General features: G+C 36.6%; 4 protein-coding genes across 4 annotated transcripts; 1 reads left to right on the top strand and 3 right to left on the bottom strand.

Moving 5' to 3' along the window:
- Positions 1–839: 839 nt before the first annotated feature.
- On the bottom strand, positions 840–3,049 carry LOC116168879 (cytochrome P450 9e2-like). The gene is made up of 6 exons (XM_031484874.1): positions 2,499–3,049; positions 2,285–2,448; positions 1,919–2,241; positions 1,476–1,869; positions 1,169–1,432; positions 840–1,123 (listed from the first exon to the last, which is right to left on the bottom strand). Exons 1-6 carry the CDS (start codon positions 2,699–2,701, stop codon positions 906–908), a joined length of 1,566 nt encoding a protein of 521 aa, XP_031340734.1. The 5' UTR covers positions 2,702–3,049; the 3' UTR covers positions 840–905.
- A 3,848-nt stretch (positions 3,050–6,897) lies between these two features.
- On the bottom strand, positions 6,898–8,173 carry LOC116168310 (TATA-box-binding protein). The gene is made up of 4 exons (XM_031484066.1): positions 7,954–8,173; positions 7,691–7,899; positions 7,496–7,638; positions 6,898–7,447 (listed from the first exon to the last, which is right to left on the bottom strand). The coding sequence occupies exons 1-4, from the start codon at positions 7,997–7,999 to the stop codon at positions 6,928–6,930; spliced, it is 918 nt and encodes a 305-aa protein (XP_031339926.1). The 5' UTR covers positions 8,000–8,173; the 3' UTR covers positions 6,898–6,927.
- A 413-nt stretch (positions 8,174–8,586) lies between these two features.
- Positions 8,587–9,587, top strand: LOC116169345 (ADP-ribosylation factor-like protein 1). The gene is made up of 4 exons (XM_031485416.1): positions 8,587–8,739; positions 8,790–9,006; positions 9,056–9,167; positions 9,214–9,587. Exons 1-4 carry the CDS (start codon positions 8,736–8,738, stop codon positions 9,421–9,423), a joined length of 543 nt encoding a protein of 180 aa, XP_031341276.1. The 5' UTR covers positions 8,587–8,735; the 3' UTR covers positions 9,424–9,587.
- LOC116169344 (DNA polymerase delta catalytic subunit-like) lies at positions 9,515–11,373 on the bottom strand (the record flags this gene model as incomplete). Its single annotated transcript, XM_031485415.1, is given in 5 exon segments — positions 9,515–9,982; positions 10,445–10,574; positions 10,619–10,868; positions 10,916–11,088; positions 11,140–11,373. Coding segments are annotated over 5 exon segments (1,167 nt in total), but the record flags the coding sequence as incomplete, so codon positions are not given.
- Positions 11,374–14,730: the final 3,357 nt, after the last annotated feature.

Genomic DNA, 14,730 nt, shown 5'->3' with positions numbered 1-14,730 from the left:
AAAACCCGTTACATAATTTACACTGATGTGGTTTAACCATTTAGGTTAGAAAATTGTTCAGCCTCAACCCCATTTACTAATATCTTAGTGTAAGCTAATATGTACCTATTTTCTTACAGCAAAGGCGATATTTTTAAGAAAATAAGAACCAATTCAATTTTAATGAAGGTTATTGAGTTATTATTTGTTACCCCTACCTTATCAGGCCAGAAGAGGGTTATAACCGACGAGCCGAATTTAATTAACCAGAAGAAGTAGGAGAAGTAATAGTTATTTAGATAAAAGTCAGAAATTAAGGGTGACAATTACCACAGCCGGTAAGTGGCGGAAGTTTCCATTTTGGAAAATTGAAAAATCCAAAATTACATTACATTAAACAGTACGTTCGAGGGGATCGTCATTTACTTCCTCCAGCGTCCTCCGTCTCTTTTTTTTCCGAAACTTTTTTGATGTTTGCATTCAATTTTCTAGTCTTCGAAACATTAGGAACTTTTTGAGACGTACAGAATTTTCTGGAAATCTTCAACATGACTGATTAACTTTATTTGGCTTTGCGCCAGGCCCACCCACCCGTTAGCATGACTGTGTTCCTGGCTCCCTGCACAAAAAAAATGTCAACAGATATCAAGCCATGCACTTCCCCTTTCCTTTAAAAGTGTTGATCTAATCCCACCTTCGCCGCAATGCAAATTTAATTATTAAGGAGGAAATTCACCGTTAAAACACCTACGCAGTGCTTCGAAATAACGACATTAATTGGCAGTAGGTAATTATTGGATAGCACAACAAATATTATATATATATATGTTATACTTATAACAAAGAGTATATAACGGTCAATGTTTGCTTATAATGAGACATGCATATAATTATAATTTAAATATTAATAAAAGAAATGCAAAAATTTAAATTTTAGCTTGGTCAATGTTTCGATCTGAAGGCATGTTTAATAGATTTTCGTTTCCAATTGAGCACAAGAAATCTTTCGTAGACTTTGCCTGAAATCTCAAATAAACTGCAAGTTCATTATTTCCATCGAAATTATTATCAGGTAACAGTAATTCATAATTCCGAAGCAACTGAACTATCAAGTATTTCATCTCCATGATAGCAAATCTGGAACCTGCACAGAAGTTAATCGCCAACTAACAACTAATAATATACCTACCGATGCACCTTCTCGGCCCTGATCCAAAGGTAAAGAAAGTTAACAACTGCTCTGACTTGTTTGATGCGCTAAACCTATCTGGATCGAATTTTTCTGGGTTTGAATAGTAGGCGGGATCCTTTTGTATTCCGCAGTGCAAGACAAAGATCCAACTTCCTTTCTCGAGAAGTAGCGGCTTTTCGTCTTTATGAACTGGTTCAATGAGATATGGTTTGACGCACTTTCGGTCTAGTATGGTAGACGGTGAGTACATACGAAGCGTCTCTGAAAAGTCACATGGCATTCGTTTGATTAAACTGTAAATTACCTAGCACTACGCTGTTTAAATAGTTCATCGAGTAGAGCGCCTCGTAAGTGAATTCGCCATTAAATTGCAATTCCGTCCGTCTAATTTCGTCACAGAGCCTTTCTTGGATATCTGGGTGTTCGGCCAAAACTTTACACAGGCGTGATAGAACGTAACCGACTGTATCAAACCCGGCAAAACAGAAGAGCAACGTGTGCGCAATTATTTCATCTTCGGACAGTTGTCGTTTTTGAACGCCATTTGCGCTTTTGTAAGAAGAGGCGTGCATTTCCATTAGCAGTTGGACTAAATCGGGAAAGACTATATTCTGCTCCTTTCGAACTTTCATGCTTTCCAGTATCAACGTTCTTATGAAGTTGTGTTCGGTTGGTTGATACATTTTTACCCGAAGTAGCTATTGGAGCGTGTTATTTTTTGGGGCTGTCAAGTGCGTAACTACTCACGCTGATTAGGGTAGGGCAGAAGTAATACCCCCAAAACGCGGGACCTTTGAGGTTTCCCATTGCTGCAATATTGTGGGCCATGGTGTAAAACTCATTATGTCTGTTCACGTGAGAGTTGCAGATGACTCCGAACATCGTTCTGCCAAAGATATCCGCCGCTGATCTTGTCATGACGTCGAGCGCATCGTGGATTGAGTTTTCCGCTTGGCTCCTTAAAAACGTTAGAAGTTGGTTCGTGCACTCATCCATCACTGTCAACATTATTCGCATTCTATTAGCCGTAAACAGTGGTGTCAGAGACGCTCTGGTCTGTTTCCAATCACCTATTCAAGAAATTAGAATTGGTCCCACAATGAATGAACTCACCTTTCATAATAAACAAATTCTTTGTCCATAGACTATCAATCTCGGGTGTTATGAAGGTGTTATGATCGGTAAATGACTCGAAATCTTTAACTGTTATCTTTCTAACTAGTTCTGGATCTCTAACTATCAGAACTGGTTGCAAAAACTGATAAAATCCAATGTATCTAAGGTAATCAGGTGTTTTGTTGAGAAAATGGAGAATTGTGGTCCTTACCTGGCACCGGGAAATTTGGCGTAGATCTCTTCCAATTTGGCCGTGGTATCATTACGACGAAATGCATTTTCTGCATAGTTGCGAAAAGAATGAAACACGTTCACGTACGGAATTCCTTTTCTCTTCCAAAAATTCCATATTTGCAGAAATTTGAAGGTGGCAATAGATAAAACTATTACAGATAACGTTGTTACTACCAGCATTCCGAAGACTTAATTTTTGTATCACTAGAAATAGGAGTGTATGATGGTTTCCCAGGAAGATTCACAAATATCATTAATTCAGCATTTTTATCGCCATTAGGAAACACGTCCTTTGACCCCTCTTATAACCTTCGTGATTTTGTTATATTACGACTATCAAAATCATATAGCAATAAGTACTGATAGCAATCAAACAACAATTACCACTGTGGTATCTGTCGCTTTCACTCGTATCTTCAATGACAATATCCACGCAACATAAGCACAATGTGGTGTTGTGTCAAAAAATGATCTAGCTGGAAGATATGACTTTTTCTACTTCACTGTGTATCAGGATACTTTACACAAAAAATCAGCCATGTAGCGAAAATTATTTTTTTCCGTAGCCTGTAGAATCCATAATTTCAAACGGTTCCAAGATTGGGCTACTATAGTTCAAAAGTTACAGCCCTTTGAATTTTCTTTCGAAATTGGTTTCTAGTCCATAACTTTTGATTGAGAAGTCCGATCGAAAAAGTACGAATTGTTTTGGATTCTACGCACCAAATTATAAGAAAAAGTGTTTTCCCGAGAAATTTTGGTGCAGTCGATTTTTGGTAAAAAAGGAAGTTTTACACTGCCTTTTTTTTAGCCCCGAAAAAAAAATGGTCTCGGATCGACCGGAAAAAAAGTTTCTTATAGAATGTGGCCTGTAGAATCCATAATTTCAAACGGTTCCAAGATTGGGCTACTATAGTTCAAAAGTTACAGCCCTTTGAATTTTCTTTCGAAATTGGTTTCTAGTCCATAACTTTTGATTGAGAATTTTCCGTCTTTATTATTCAAGAAATTGAAAACTAATACGGTTGATTGGCGTAAAAAATTTTTTCTACAAAAAACTTTAATACATTTTTGCTCTAAAATAATTAGGGGAGCCAATAATCGCATGTTATGAATTTTACATTGAAATCCCTGATGCGTTACGCAAGTCACCACCCTGTATATATTCTATGAAAAAAATTAATAATTCTAATTAGATCCCGATAGTCGTAATTTTTTGTACGTTCTTTCCTAAGTACTCATTGTTGTTGTGTTACGACTTCCTGCGCTTTTTTTACTTTTGTTTGTGTTTATTATTAATAATTCTTTATTTTATTGTCTACGTTTTTCCGCGCGCTCGAAATTTTGTGATTTTTTTGTAATTGTCCAAGTTCGGTACCACCAGAAAAATGTTGAATTTTTCACAAGTGGTAGAACATGTTAAGCTCTTTAAAATGGTGTATAACACATCCGGTTATACTCATCTACTTAAATGGCACGGCGATTTTCTTCGACTATTAATACTCTAATTTGAATGGGTAACCAATCCAAAACTCGCTCGTTACTATTTGAAAAAAAAACAGTTAATGACGTCACGGTGCTAAAAACACATATACTTGAAATCACGAATCTTTGTCCCTGCGTCATTGATTTGTGAATCAATTTCAGACATACGCTAAAACACTGTAATATCTGTCAAGTATGCGAAATCGATAAAAAACTTGTCTGAAATTGATTCACAAATCAATGACGCAGGGACAAAGATTCGTGATTTCAAGTTTATATTAAAAAAGACATTGAGATTGAAGTTAAAGTTGACGGATTTCGGTTAACGTCAAGTTTAAGTACCTATCACTAAAATAAAGTGCTTAATTAGCAAGCAAACAAGTCTCATAGAAAAGCTTTTGGAAGCGATTCCAAAGTGGCAAATGCCTTTTTGGCAATAAAATCGATATTTATTGAATTAGGTATAACTTTGTAAGAAGCAGACCAATGTGGGAAACATTTTATGCTAATGTTCCCTCTAATTCCTAAAAGCTGATTTTGGAAATAATTGGAAAATAGGAAAAGCCCTTTTGGATATAAAACTTACATTTATTAAATAAGGTAGAAGGAATAAAATTTTGATTGAAAGAAGGTCGTGGAAGTTTTTCGACGGAATCGAATCCTCCGTGAAAAGTCACATTCATATGCTCAAAATATCCAAAAAATAGTATATTCAGAGACAATCGCATAATCTCTTTAAAGCACGCCCAACGAGTTTAATGGCACGACGCGAAGTGCCTTTAAACGTTGCCAGTGCTTTAAAGATCAATACGTACGTGTTTCTTATAGTATTTTTGATTTTACCTACAATATAATTTAAAAATAAGGAAAATACAATGAAACCATATAGACTCGAATACATGTCTAATTAAGTGGGCTGTGTGTTCTTAATTTCGTGATTGCCATGGAAATGTCACTTGACGTTTGTTTATAAAAATCACCGTCTTTGTCAATAAAACGATTTCGGTTGAAGAAGATAATGCACAGTCCATTAAATGGTTTGTTGTAAAATCTAAAGAAAAATTCTAGTAAATCCTATTATCCTATATATTATACACACACCTCTTATCTAACTATCCTATTATAAAGAATATGAAAAGTTCTTTTCATGGATGAATAGGAAGCATGGTATGGCGATCGAAAGGAGAAGGGCGAAGGGCTATCGTATGACACTTTCAGAGCCATAAAAAGTTCAAAAGTGTCTACGTAATACTACGCCAAAGTGAAAATTAACAAGGTACGAAGAATTGCATACGATTTTCAGTGTGGGACATTTTTGCCACTGAGCTCGTATTCGGAAACCAGACTTTTGATCCGGCTTATATTCAATAATACTGATCCTTGAACTCGTAGGGATCGATTGGCGAAGTTGACATCGCTGATGTCTCTTTTCGTTCTAGAGTTGGACGGGGAACAGACAGACGGACAAAACCATCACATAAGAGGATTTTTTTTCTTTCGAAAAATTCGCCTAAAAATCTACTCGGAATGACCAGTTCGGGTTTAGGAAAAATAGTGGCACGCGCGAAGCTATATTATAACGCTTAGGACAATCTTGGAGGAGAAGTTAAGAGTAGGAAAAACAACTTACATAGCTTTCGTCCATTTAGAAAAAGCATTCGATTGCAGAAAGGGAAAGGGATCTAGAAACAGGATTAAACGGTATGGGGGGAATACTATCTAGAGGCTACAGTATGAAAATCAACAAGAAAAAAACAAAAGTAATGAAATGCGCCAAAAGAAAGAATAGGAAAAAGATAGACAAAACAATAGGCAACCAACTCTACACGTAATAAAATTTCTCCAGAAGGTATTCAAATGTAACGATTCGAAATGTTTTTTGTACTGACGTCACCACGAATTTTGCCGGTAAAACGGAAAGCGTAGAGGGGTCTCAAAAATTTGCAAAAAAATCGAAGAATTAAAATGGGTTTAGGGAACGTTAAGGGTTTTAACTAGTAAATTGAAAGAAGGAATGATTTTAAAGCATGCCTATAGCTTTTTTTTTAAATTACAGATAGCCCTATGTACAGACACTGTACACTAGTTTATTTAATCTAATCCATGTCATTAGTAATGAGTTAACAATGTGTAGTTTAATGCCAGGTGGTTTCATTTGTTTTTCTATCAAGTGATGATCACCCTTGGAGTTTTACGTGCAATTTTAGTTGCCTATCTTTACTTTCGTCTCTAAATAGGGTGAAGAAAATGCAATTTTCCTCTCTACTGCGGAAAGTAAAAACCAATTGCTGCATTAATCTTAATGATGATATTTAAAATTGAAACATATACCCTATCTAGATTGCTATGTGTCAAACTTCATTATTGCATACGATAATTTTTCAATTTTAGATAATTTCTAATTATTCCACGCCAGCGGCTGATTGATTTATGAATATTATAATTATCCTAAATCATGTACCAAATAAAGCCAACTGTTTCTGCCGTCTTTTTTTCAACCCATCCTACAAAGCTACTGGTGCACAATAAATGTTTTTTGAATGGAATGGGACATACGCGCAGATTATACTAAATGTACAAAAAAATTAATAACAATTAATTAAGCAGAGTACGCCCACAAACACTACATGAGATGGTATATAAAATAAAGTCCGATATAAATAATACCCTCATCTTATTAATACTATTCACATTGTTATATAGGTACCTACCATTGTTTAAAAAAGTATTTAAACAAAGTAGGTACCAACAAATTTATTTGAAGGAAATGGATGCCTCAAACACAGAATTGAGGAAGGAAGTTTTCAAATCCTCTTTATTATTGAGTATCTGCAAGCAAGATTCGAATATTGTTAAAGGAAAGACACTGAGGACACTAAAAGAAACACAAATGATTGATAAATAGTGAATGTAATTACATCTCATTGTTTCTTAAAACTTTTTAAAATAGGATAAATGTTATCAAACGCCTCGTATATTTCTTGGCGCACTTTAGCGCCTGTTAACACAACTTTACCGGAAACAAAAATCAAAAGAACAATTCTCGGCTTCACCATACGATAGATCAGTCCAGGGAATAACTCTGGCTCGTACGAGGTAAACGCCGCGTGCGTCAAAACCAGACCCTCCAACCTGATCGGGAACTTGACATCGCAGCTTCCGACCATATTTTGAATTTTAAAATCTAAAAATTTGGCGGGAAATCCTAATTTTTGTATAATTCTAGCGTATTTCCTTGCCGCTAACCTCGAATCTTCTTCGCTTTTGGCGCCGGTGCAGACCATTTTACCTGAAGAGAAAATTAAAGCGGTGGTTCGTGGCTCGCGTATTCGCATAATGACTGCCGCAAACCGTTTTGGGTTGTACTCAGCGTTTCGGGCTTGTAAAGCGATCTTTTTTAAGTCTAACTTGCAATTTAAATTAACTGTCGAAACGATATTTCTAAAAATCACTTATTAATGCTGGCATTTTGCAATGCAACATAATTACTGTAATTGAGGTACAATACCGGGATCCGCCGAATGTGGTGTTAAAGGTGTCATAGGTGCGGGTGTTGCGGGGCCTATACTAGGTGGCGGTACCGAGTTACTAGAACCACCAACGTTCACCATAGACGATGACATTGTTTGTTGCTACACAAAACACACGTGATAAGAAAAACATACTGACACAAAAAAAACGTACAGGAGTTTGTGGTTGCATTAAACTTTGTGGTGTTGCAAAACCCGGCAAGTATTTTGTTGTTTGAGGAATGACGGACAAACCCATACCTAAGCCGAGGGTTGGCGTTAAACCGCCCATTGGGGCTAATGGTGGAATTTGAACTTGAGAAGCTTGTTGTAATGCATTGGGAAGGATTTGTTGATCTTCTTCCGGTTGATGTAGAGGAGTACCTAACAACCAATTGATTTTAATTTCAGGATAATTAAAGCTTAAATAAAACTTACCTATACTAGGAATGCTAAAACCGGGACTAGGTAACATTTGATCCATGATGAAAGGGTGTAAATTCTTTCGATATTGAACTTATTTATGTCGCTGTCTCATTCATTCGAAAGAATTTCAATAAAGCAGAAAACTATCTGATTATAACTTAAGAACAGGCAAATCAAATTTTGGTCAACACAAAACAGCGGTAGCCGACTGTGGCTAACAATCGCTGTGGAATTCCTGATGTTAGTAACTATGGTACCTACATTGTACCGGGTGATTCTTTAAAAGTGTTAAATGAATGATTATACATACTATAATAATCAATGCATATATAGTAATTTTTTCTGTTATGACTACCATTTGCGAAACCAGTAACTGTTGTTTTTATTTTGAACAATTGTTATAGTCAATACACTGAGACGTGACTTCTAAATTATTAATAAATAAACAATTTAGTGAATGCAAGCCTTCTTTTTTGTTTTGCGGGAAATTCGAACAATTATTATTTCTAAAGAATCACCCGACAACATTGAACTGTAAATTTTTTTACCTCGAAATCTGAATCGGGCTTTAAAAACACTAAACAATTTCTATGCTCATCTCTGTATAAACGAACGCACCTAAAAACAATACTTGCAGTAGGCACAGCCAAATCAAACATATGCCACCATTTCAAGGTTTTACACGTCAGACCGTTGTATTTTTGAAAATTTATTCCGGAACTTTGTTATGCATTGAAAATGAAATAAAGGAAAAGGATTACAATTAAAAAATTATTTCTACAAATTACTGGACGATGGGTTGGTTGTTTCTCGACATTACTTCCTTATGTTTTGAGGTTACGTTTTAGGTGGTTTATTAAGTTATTTTCGTGGTCTTTTCGGATCTCGCGAAATGAGAATACTTATTCTCGGTTTGGATGGTGCTGGTAAAACCACAATATTATATAGGCTACAAGTCGGGGAAGTGGTAACGACAATCCCAACGATCGGATTTAATGTAGAACAAGTGCAGTATAAAAATTTAAAGTTTCAAGTATGGGATTTAGGCGGACAGACGAGTATTAGGTGGTAATTATACAAGCACAAACTCATCTTTCTCATTCGCGTTGTTTAGACCGTATTGGCGATGTTATTATAGTAATACAGACGCTATTATTTACGTAGTCGATTCTGCGGACAAGGAAAGAATAGGTATATCGAAGGATGAATTATTCCACATGCTTCGGGTGAGGGAACCTGCCAATTTTCTCGCATTGTAATATAATTTTATAGGAAGAAGAATTACAAGAAGCAATTCTAGTGGTATTAGCAAATAAACAAGATATGGCGGGATGCATGAGTGTGGCAGAGGTGCATCAAGCCTTAGGTTTGGATGCACTAAAAAATAGAACATTTCAAATATTCAAAACGTCTGCAACGAAAGGAGAGGGATTGGATCAAGCTATGGATTGGTTGGCAAATGCATTACAAAATAGAAAATAGTTTTTCTGTAAACGGAACTAGTCTAATCATATTTTGTGTACTATTTTTACGCCTATCAACTTAAAAACACCATTCCTCATCATTACATAACAATGTATAATTTGTATATTTAAGTTATTAAGATAAATTGAGCTTGAATAAAAAATACATTTCTAAGACAATAATAATTGAACAACTGGTTAACACTCCTCAATTAAGTTCTCTCCAAATCTGTTTATTCGTTTATCGCTAGTCTGTAACTCCATTTGCACCTTCTTGCGTATATAGAATATAGGACAATCTCGGCTGGTGCATAAAATTTCTTCGTGTAAAGATCCCATGCATCTTTGGCATTCTGTAAACAAGGCAGCAAACCGATCTTCCAACAAACGATGATGCGATAATTCTTGTTGATACAACGACGATTCCTTGGGCTTGCAGTGCATACATAGAGCCGCACCGTTACAATTATCTGTCAGAACTGAACGACACCCCAAACAGGTATCCTTTTTTTTAGTAAACGCGGAAAGAGCTCCTACTCTAGATGTTACCACAGTTTTAGTTCTGGTATGTTCACCACCTGTTTGTAAATAGAATAGGTATCAGCAAATAAAAACTAATTGCAGAGATTCAATGCTATACAAATATGTATTCGCTCAATTAATGAAGCAGGAGTGTTACGCGCATGCGCCGTGTTCACACCTGTCATTTTCTTTTTGTTAGTACCTCTTCTAACACTCAGTTTTCTAGTCCCCCCCCATGCCTGACATAAGTCCTGAGATTAGTTTGAAAGAGATGGCATTAAAACTTTCAGAAACATCGCATCACTAATAAAACAATTACTTCTAGATTACTTCGACATGTTTAAGGGATCAATTGCTGAAATTCCAAAAAAATCGCTCCACGAATAAGAAAGTTGATTCAGTAAATGTTTCTTCATTTTAAACCAGGGTTGGATGAACATAATTTATAAACAAAGTAAACACATGTATACAGCATTGTATCTCTTTCAATTTAGTACACTTTAATATTAGCAGCTTACGTAATAAAATCGATTCTGCATTATCCCCAAGAACAGGTTGGAATATCCTAATTAAGGGTTTAGAGAGCTGATTTTCCAAGTAGTATGTTGCATCAATCGGAATATTGTTTTCGAGGACATAAATGGGGTCCTGAAATTCTTAATAAACAAATGGTCCGCCCTAAAACAACGTACCTCCGCTTTTTGAAAGGCGGGTGTGTTTTTTGCTGCTGCGATTATAACATACGGGATACGATCGCCCAGCTTTGGGGCATTACCCGGATCGCGTTTGGTCATTTTCTTCGACAGTTCCACGTGCGCTTGCTTTGCGGCATAGTCCGCTTTTGTTAATTCCTTTGTGATTACTAGCTGCGATATATCTATGTTATTTTGTAACAAATCTGAAATGACTTGTTTTGCATATGCAATCGCACCTTCCGGATCTCTAATTAATTAAATAAACATTTATTTTCTCATTTAAATTCACTTCACCTGTGGATTAATAACTTCTGCAGGCATGTATTTATAACATCAACAACTAAGGTACAATTATCTCGACGAACAGTCTCGATTCCTTTGCAATCCATTTTATCATATTTGCTCGGATTGGTAAAATACAGACCCGCATATCTCTTCTTATTGATCAATAAATACGGATAGTACACCTGCAACATGCACATTGAACAGCTGGGATTGGGCGAACTTCACCTTAATACCTTCTCAAATTCTAGCTTAATGGGTTTTACAAATTTTTGGCTAATTAACTCTGCAGCCTCGCGTCCCAATTCCATTGCGCTCTCTAATGTTTTAACTTTAAAGTTTACCATCACCGAATCAGTGTCGCCATAAATGACTTGGGCATCATTTTCGTACCCATTTGCAATCGAATAATGTCGCTCGACTTCCGCACGAGTTTGTTCAATCATGCTGCGACCATACGCCGTCACACTCTAAAATAAAAAGTTTATCTGAAGATAAACAATTATTTAAGGGCAGCGTACAATTAAACATACACTACATAGATACCACCTGTGTAAATTTATTGGCAGACCAATTTGTTCATGTTTATTACGTGTTAAAACACTAGTTTTAAACATCTGGAAGTTGTAAAAGTTTATCTCCGGTCGTAGATACGAAGTTTTGTTATCGCGGCATAAGCTAATTAGTTTCAATATAAGAAAACACAGGTGCAGTTTATTGTTCAACGACGCATTAATTTGTTAAGGCAGGAAGGTGGACGTTAAAAAGAATCGGAAATTGTTTTAAATAGAGGAGACAGGCATTAATCGTAGCTATTTTAGTGGTGGACGTCAATTGTTGTTTTTTATTGTTTTCGTGATTGTGATGTAATAATGAAAACCTAAAATGCCGTTAACTTAGGTCTCCATCACCATTGAATGTAATAGCAGATAATAAAGTGCTAAATTATTGCTCCATCTATTTGGTAGATTTTTTTTTCAAATTGGAACTTATCATGCTTAGCTTTCTCATTATGTTGGTAAATAAACGAATGCAATTAATCATCAGTTCATCACAATCCCTTGTTTCCGATCTTCCATTTCCGCAATTAAATAATTGATATACATAAATCAAAAAATTATCAAAGTCCTCGTTTGAGATCGAAGGGACTTCAGCGCATTTTTGTGTGGCAGATCAGTATTCTATTAGCCACTTTCGACTCAACCATCAATAACAGATCTTGTCGAAGGCTACTACATTCACTAACCGCTTCCCACTTTCCTCGTGCACCCGCAATTCGCTTTTAAAGATTTGACTCCACCATCAGTAAGATCGTGTCGGGGGCTACCACATTCTCTTTGACGGTACCCACTTCCGACGTCCCGTTCACCCGCAATTCGCGTTTGAAGATTTGACTCCACCATCAGGAAGATCGTGTCGGGGGCTACCACATTTCCTTTGACGGTACCCCCTTCCGACGTCCCGTTCACCCGCAATTCGCGATTGAAGATTTGACTCCACCATCAGTGAGATCGTGTCGCGGGCTACCACATTCCTTTTACGGTACCCACTTCCGACGTCCCGTTCACCCGCAATTCGCGTTTGAAGATTTGACTCCACCATCAGGAAGATCGTGTCGGGGGCTACCACATTTCCTTTGACGGTACCCCCTTCCGACGTCCCGTTCACCCGCAATTCGCGTTTGAAGATTTGACTCCACCATCAGGAAGATCGTGTCGGGGGCTACCACATTTCCTTTGACGGTACCCCCTTCCGACGTCTCGTTCACCCGCAATTCGCTTCTATTGGCGACACGAGAAAGAGAGACAGCGATTCGAAATTTACGAAACGTTAAACCGCGCGAGTTCGCAACGGAACGTAAAAGGCGCCCGAAGTTGACTACTTCTCGAAGACGCGCGCGCGCGCACCTCGCAAAAGGTCGTTAATTTCGCCCCTATAACAAAAAACAAAATTCCGCCACGCAGGAGTTGTGCGCGTTTACAACATCTTTCCGACGACACCAATTTGAAAAGAATCGGACCAAAACTGTAGTAGAAGATAGGAAAAACTGAAAAACCTTCACGTTAGTATACTACGCTCGAGGATGACGCCCAGATGTCGCCAACCCCACATCATGTAGCCATGTCCCTAAGGGTGACAAATTTCACGGCCCTGTAGATACACGTACACCCGTTGCCTTTCTACAAGAGTTCTTCTACGCGCCCACATTTGCTGCCAGCCAGCCAGCCAGCCAGCCAGCCAGCCAGCCAGCCAAAGTGAGATTAAAAGCAACTTTTTACAAAAAAAATTTTTGCAAAAATGCGCTAAAAACTCAAAGATCATTTTTATAGATGATCAAAATATACCTATAATAGAGACATTTTCAAGAATATTTGCTAAAAATCAAAAAAAAATTGAGATTTATATGAATTGGCTATATAGAGATTTTTTAAATTTGGTTAATATCTGGAACAGTATGCATTTTATAAAAAAGCTCAAAGAGTTTTTATGTGCTGAATGAAAAACTACATAACACGAAAAAAAAATGTAATAAGAAAAATCCAAATACTTTTTTAGGGGAGAAAAACAAGTATAATAATAAGAATATTCGAGCAGGCTCAAGGATACTAAGTAATTAAAATAAATCTTAGTTTATAAGTCGTCCTCGTCACCACGCACTATGGCGATATTACACAAATAGCACAATTTGATATTGAACTCATACTGTTTAATACTGGTGCACAAAGATATTGTTAAAAAAAAATACATTTACTTGTTTCAAAAGATATTGATATAAAGAAATGCGAAAAAAGTTTTATAAACAAGTCAGAATTCGTACAATCACACCTAAATTACACCACGTGTTATTCGCTTACGAATTGCGCGCAAACTAAAACAATAAACCGCATAGTAACAAGGTCGTCTTAAGTTGCCGTCGCGTGGGTGTCGGACAGTGTTGCCAAACATGTGAATAATTGCCCAATTATAGAGTATTTTACTTTAAAATCCTTAATTATTTGGAAAATTGGGCATACAAAACAATTTTAACTAATTCAGATATTTACCAAATTTTTAAAAAACCCATATTGCCAAATCATATAAATTTCAATAACTTTTTTGTTTTTTGATCAATAGACTTAAACTTTCTTTTTATTATAGGTAAATAATAATAACTTTTGATTCTCCATAAAAAAAGTCTCTTGAGTTTTTTTTTATATAATGTATACTTTACGAAATATTTAATAAATTCGAAAAAATCAAGATGGCGGCCATTTTATTCCAAGTTCCACCAATGCGACAAAGTGCGATTTTTGAGGGATTAATAAGGACCCTATTGAGTACTCATTTCCGCAGAGATCATTTTGTTACAACACTTGTATAAAACTGCCTAGATTGACAAGCCTAAATAGCAAATAGCAGAGTCGCACCTTTTAAGACGGTCAGCCTTTCACGCTTAGAATCATTGGGTGCTGCCTTGTTGGCAGAGTTGCTTAAATTTATTATTGACCTTCTTGACAAGTTAATTTCACGGACTCTCAAGTAGTTATAGCGTGGTTATCCAGCTCTCCGCACAAGTGGAAAACCTTTGTTGCAAATCGGGTTAGCCAAGTTCAGGAAACCATACCCACTGTACCCTGGTATCATATCATAAACCCAGTAGATTGCGCTAGTAGGGGTTTAACAACCAGCAACCTAATAAATCATCCCTTATGGTTTCAAGGATCTTGTGCCAATGGATGGATACAGTCTGGAAAAATCTGTAGCTCTTCCCGAACAAAAAACCTGCGCATTCGTTGTAACGCTGGATCCTAACCCATTGGTCTATTTAGAAACCAAATTTTCGTCTA

This window comes from Photinus pyralis, unplaced genomic scaffold, assembly GCF_008802855.1.
Source record: "Photinus pyralis isolate 1611_PpyrPB1 unplaced genomic scaffold, Ppyr1.3 Ppyr1.4_LG4, whole genome shotgun sequence".
Lineage (NCBI taxonomy): Eukaryota > Metazoa > Arthropoda > Insecta > Coleoptera > Lampyridae > Photinus > Photinus pyralis.
The sequence above is the reverse complement of the archived record's forward strand: the minus strand, read 5'-3'. Positions and strand labels throughout refer to the sequence as shown.